Source organism: Parambassis ranga, chromosome 19, assembly GCF_900634625.1.
Source record: "Parambassis ranga chromosome 19, fParRan2.1, whole genome shotgun sequence".
In the NCBI taxonomy this organism is placed as follows: Eukaryota; Metazoa; Chordata; class Actinopteri; family Ambassidae; genus Parambassis; species Parambassis ranga.
In genome coordinates, this window is record NC_041039.1 from 19,768,649 (window position 1) to 19,773,137 (window position 4,489).

Here is a 4,489-nt window from a genome sequence, read left to right on the forward strand (position 1 = left end):
AAGAAGAAAAATCAAATTTATAAAATACACAGATGTTAATTGTTTGACAGACAAATTCAAAAGACAACATTTTTTTTTACACAAACTATTTGAACAGCTCCGTGGTTTGCTGTCTGCAGACCTCCCTCTCTAGCTGACATCTTTGGCTGTTTTTCAGGACGTCTGCTTCTTTGGCAGCCGTCCCACCTCAACTCTCAGATGGATTGACGGTTGTACTCTTGAGGAGGATGCATCCCGTCGTAGTGGAACTCCCTCCACTGCTCGGTGCCCTCTCTGGACCTCTCGTCTTGCTCTGAAAGATGTGATTGAATTAGCTTCGCACAGTGAATGGGCTCGCAGGCTGCATCGGATATGACAGGGTTTAACATACCATCATGCTCCTCTTCAGCGTAGTTCTCAAACTCATTTCTCTTCTCCTCATGAAACTCTCTCTTTCGCTCATCTGCAGCCAAAATCTGCCTCTGCTCAGCTGCAGGAGGAAAAGATTTGCATCTTACTTGTTGTTTTTGTTGTGATGGATGAACTGGACCATCAAGATAAAACAGCCAATGACACACACACACACTGTAGCTGTTTAAGAGGCGACAACTGCACTCTCAAAAATCCCTGTGTGCAGAATCACAGGGCGGTTTGTGAACATGGCCGAGCTCTAAGCGGATAAAGCATCACCTGCAGGAAGTAGAGTAAGCTTTTATAAAACACGCTTCCATCATCTCATAAAATAGTTCATTCTGCTGTGAAAGCATAATCTTGCACTAAACATAATCAAGTACTTCTAAAGGCCTAAACCCGTTCACAGGACATGAAGTGGAAGCTGGACAGAGTCATCAGGAAGTCCAGCTCTGTCCTGGGCTGCTCTCTGGACTCAGTGCAGGAGGTGGGTGACAGGAGGGTCCTGGCAAAACTGACCTCCATGCTGGACAATGAGTCCCACCCCCTGCAGGACCCCCTGTCAGCACTGCAGAGCAGCTTCAGTGGCAGACTGCTCCACCCTCAGTGTGTGAAGGAGAGATGCAGAAGGTCTTTCCTTCCTGCTGCTGTCAGACTGTATAATAAACACTTCTGATAGGTGCAATACTCACACACCACAGTGTACAATAAATTATTTATTTAGTTTTTGATGCACTCTGTACAGTTTTCTTATAAACCACTTCTACCTCCACTCACCTGTGCAATAACTGTTAATATGTAAACTGTCTATTTTATAATGTATATATCTTTTTCTTAATTTATCCCTTGCTGTCTGTATGCCGTTGCAAAAATGCAATTTCCCCATTGTGGGACTAATAAAGGTTTCTTAATCTTAATCTTAATCTTAATCTTAATCTTAATCTTAAAGCTCACCACATTCACAGGTTTCTGGAAAATAACCAAAGCTTTTTCTTTGTACCAGGAGTGACTTTTGGAAGCAACATTAAGAAACCATGATTCCGCAGGACAGATTAATCTTAATCTTAATTAATCTTAATCTTAATCTTAATGTCATGAATATTTCAAAGCTCTGTGTGTGAGCTCTGATCAACAAGAAGACCAGAACACACACTTGCTCCTGTCGTGTGTGCGGGCAGGTAAAGTGAAACGGACGGCTGTAACATTAGAGAGAGAGACGTCAGCTGAGACAGGGAAGGTTTGTGAAAGCCATGCTGAACATTTTAAAGTCGGGTCACAACCTTTTGACCTTTCAGGATCAGGATTCCCTGCACAGGTCGGAGCATGCAGTCTGCGCTGCAGGCCACTTTTGGGAATTCAAGTCATTTAGGTGTAAGAGTTTCAGATCAGCAGCACATAAAAGATTCTTTTTTAGATAACTTTTTTCTTTCAGACACTGCACAGCCGACGGGTTAATCATCCATCATTTAATTCACTGGATCCATCACAGCTGACCTGCTTATGGCTCACCAGCTCCCACAAAAAACTTCAAACAGCAGCATTCATCCCAACTCTAATGTTTCAGTGTCATATGTCCACCTACTAAAGCCGGTATAATCAGAACATTTTCCATTGCAGATTCCATCTCCCTGCAGGAGAGACGTGTTTTTCTGTCAGCGTGCTGCAGGAGAGGCTCTTCACAGAGCTTATTTGTTTCACTTACTTGCTTTTTTCTGACCCCTCTCTGCCCATGTGTTGGCACATTCCACATTCATCTCCCAGCTGCTCACCCACTCACTGTCCTTCTCTTTTCACACTGTTCGCTGCTTTGTGTACATTTTTTTTTCTCCCTTTAACAAATTGTCTCATTGTCGTATGATAGACGACGATGTTACGCCACTCTCATCTCAGAGAAGCAGGGCCGATGTGTGCTCTCACCTTTCTGTTGGCAGCACTGTAACATCAGGGAGAGGGGCATTAAATCACTCGGGAATGTCAAACATTACAGTACGTGTGAACGCTTGGACAGGTGTGTGTGTGTGAGCTCCATGCTGCCCTGTGGCTCCTACTGCAGCCTCCAGCGAGGGGGGAAACAGACCTGCTGTGCAGGGCCAGGTGGGACTGAAGTGGACGCTCTCTGTCTTGCTGGTCATGCCAGGTACAGAGTCAACACCTCATAAAAACATTCAGACTGCAGTAGACATGTGCTCACTGTGCATAGAGCAGAAGCAAATGTTTTAAAAAGAAAAATTAAATATGTGCATGACGACAAATAAAGTGCAAAACCAGGTCGTTTAAGATCATGATCTCATGTTCCATACGTCATGTTTTAAAAGTGCTTTAATGAGTCATCATATAGTTCTTGAATATTGACCCTCTCCTGCCAGAAATGCCAGCTATTACCACAAACACACAACCTCACACCCACACACACTTTGGCTGACCAGACCACAGTCCAGACATCCACAAACAAACTCACCGGTAATCTCGTCCTGAGACTTTGCGCCCCGTCTGCTGCGTCTCCTGAAGAAGTTTGAGGCATCGTCCTCCTTCATAAAGATCCTCTTCATTGGACCTGCAGTGGAAGCAGGAGGTGCTTCAGTTCATAATGTAAAGGGATAAAAGTGGAAGGATGCACAAATGATGCAGCATCTCACCTTGTGGATCCTTTGCACTGCCTCTGGCTGTGCTGCTGCTGCTGCTGCTGGACACAGCTGCAGAGTCGGCCTCTGGAGACACTAAGTCACAGACAAAATGTGAAAAAACACAGAATCTTATCTCTTCATGAAACAACAAAACATCAATCAGCACAATTTGTGAAGCAGGTATTTAAATCCACATTTAAAATAAAGAAAAAGCCTCATTCTTCTGCATCAGACTCACAGGAAAGTGCAAGAAGCACAGTGAGGAGAGCCAGGAGGGTCGCGTACTTCAAGGACATCGTTAAGTCTGAAATGTGGAGTGCGGAGAAGGAGAGCAGGACGGAGAGAGGTGAGTATGTGAGAAGTAAGGGTGGAGAGCCTAGGGGCCACTGTCAGCAGAGGGAGGGAGTGAGTGTGTGGATCTGATAAGAGGCTGAAACAGGGACCTTGCTGTCAGACTGACAGGAAGGTGCTGATTATCATCATTTTTGACCCAATGAACCTGACAGATTTAGCTGCAATTAAAGAGTAAAACTGAGGAGTAGGACAGTGTGCACCCCTGTTGTACCTTCCTCCTTACAAAGTACTGTATGAACCTGTGAGGACCAGAAAGCTGACACCTCAGACTGAACGCGCACAACTTGCCTGGATAATATTCGATAAGACAACACAAATACTGAGAAAAAACAACAACTCTGAACTCTGAACTGGAGCGGGCAGTTGTAGGACCCTGAACAAGGCTGCACTCTCTCCCTCTCTCTCTCTGCATAAAGTAGTGCTGGAAAATATGCAGCCTTCTGTTTGCACTCACTTTTTTTTTCTTCCAATGTGAATTCTGGCTCTGCCCCTGACAGGAGTGAATGTTTAAACTGTTTTGTGGTGAAATCTAAGGTGCAGGAAGTTGCTTAATATATTGAGGAGGCCAGTTTTATATATTCATAGTTCAGTCTGTGAATTGATTGTGTTAGTTGGCTGGGGTACTGTTTAATTGGAAATCAGATGACAGATCCATTCTCAGAGCTGGTTGCAACAGAGCGGAGCAGTGATGTGGAGGCCTCTCTACCTCCAGCACCAGCTGGGAAATTTAATCCCACCAGTGAATCCTGGAACAGCTTCAGGACCTCCACCCTGAAAATGGACCCTTTGGGTACACAGTCCCACATTCACTCCCACACACAGCAGTAGAGGAGGTTTGTCCTCAGAGAGACCTTTGTTTGTCACTGTGCATGAAAGATGTATATCTTATATATATATATATATGCTTATATGTGCATGTATAAGCAAAACATGCTCCAAAAATCAAATGTAGATTTGTAGCAGTACCGCATTTCCTCCAGCAGGGGCCGCAGTGGAACCACATAGACCAGGCCTCTGTCTTTTCCTACAGCGCCCTTTAGGTGGTGCTGTTTCCCCGCTGACATTTGACTGCACGGCGTTGTGGTGGCAGGCAGGCAGGCAGCGTCAGCAGGCAGCGAGGA

The 4,489-nt window shown here is 45.0% G+C and overlaps 1 protein-coding gene across 1 annotated transcript; it reads right to left on the reverse strand.

Moving 5' to 3' along the window:
* Positions 1-181: 181 nt before the first annotated feature.
* Positions 182-3,343, reverse strand: ucmab (upper zone of growth plate and cartilage matrix associated b). Its single transcript, XM_028431763.1, has 5 exons — positions 3,253-3,343; positions 3,027-3,107; positions 2,849-2,944; positions 371-469; positions 182-292 (listed from the first exon to the last, which is right to left on the reverse strand). The coding sequence occupies exons 1-5, from the start codon at positions 3,308-3,310 to the stop codon at positions 195-197; spliced, it is 432 nt and encodes a 143-aa protein (XP_028287564.1). The 5' UTR covers positions 3,311-3,343; the 3' UTR covers positions 182-194.
* Between the last annotated feature and the right edge of the window lie 1,146 nt (positions 3,344-4,489).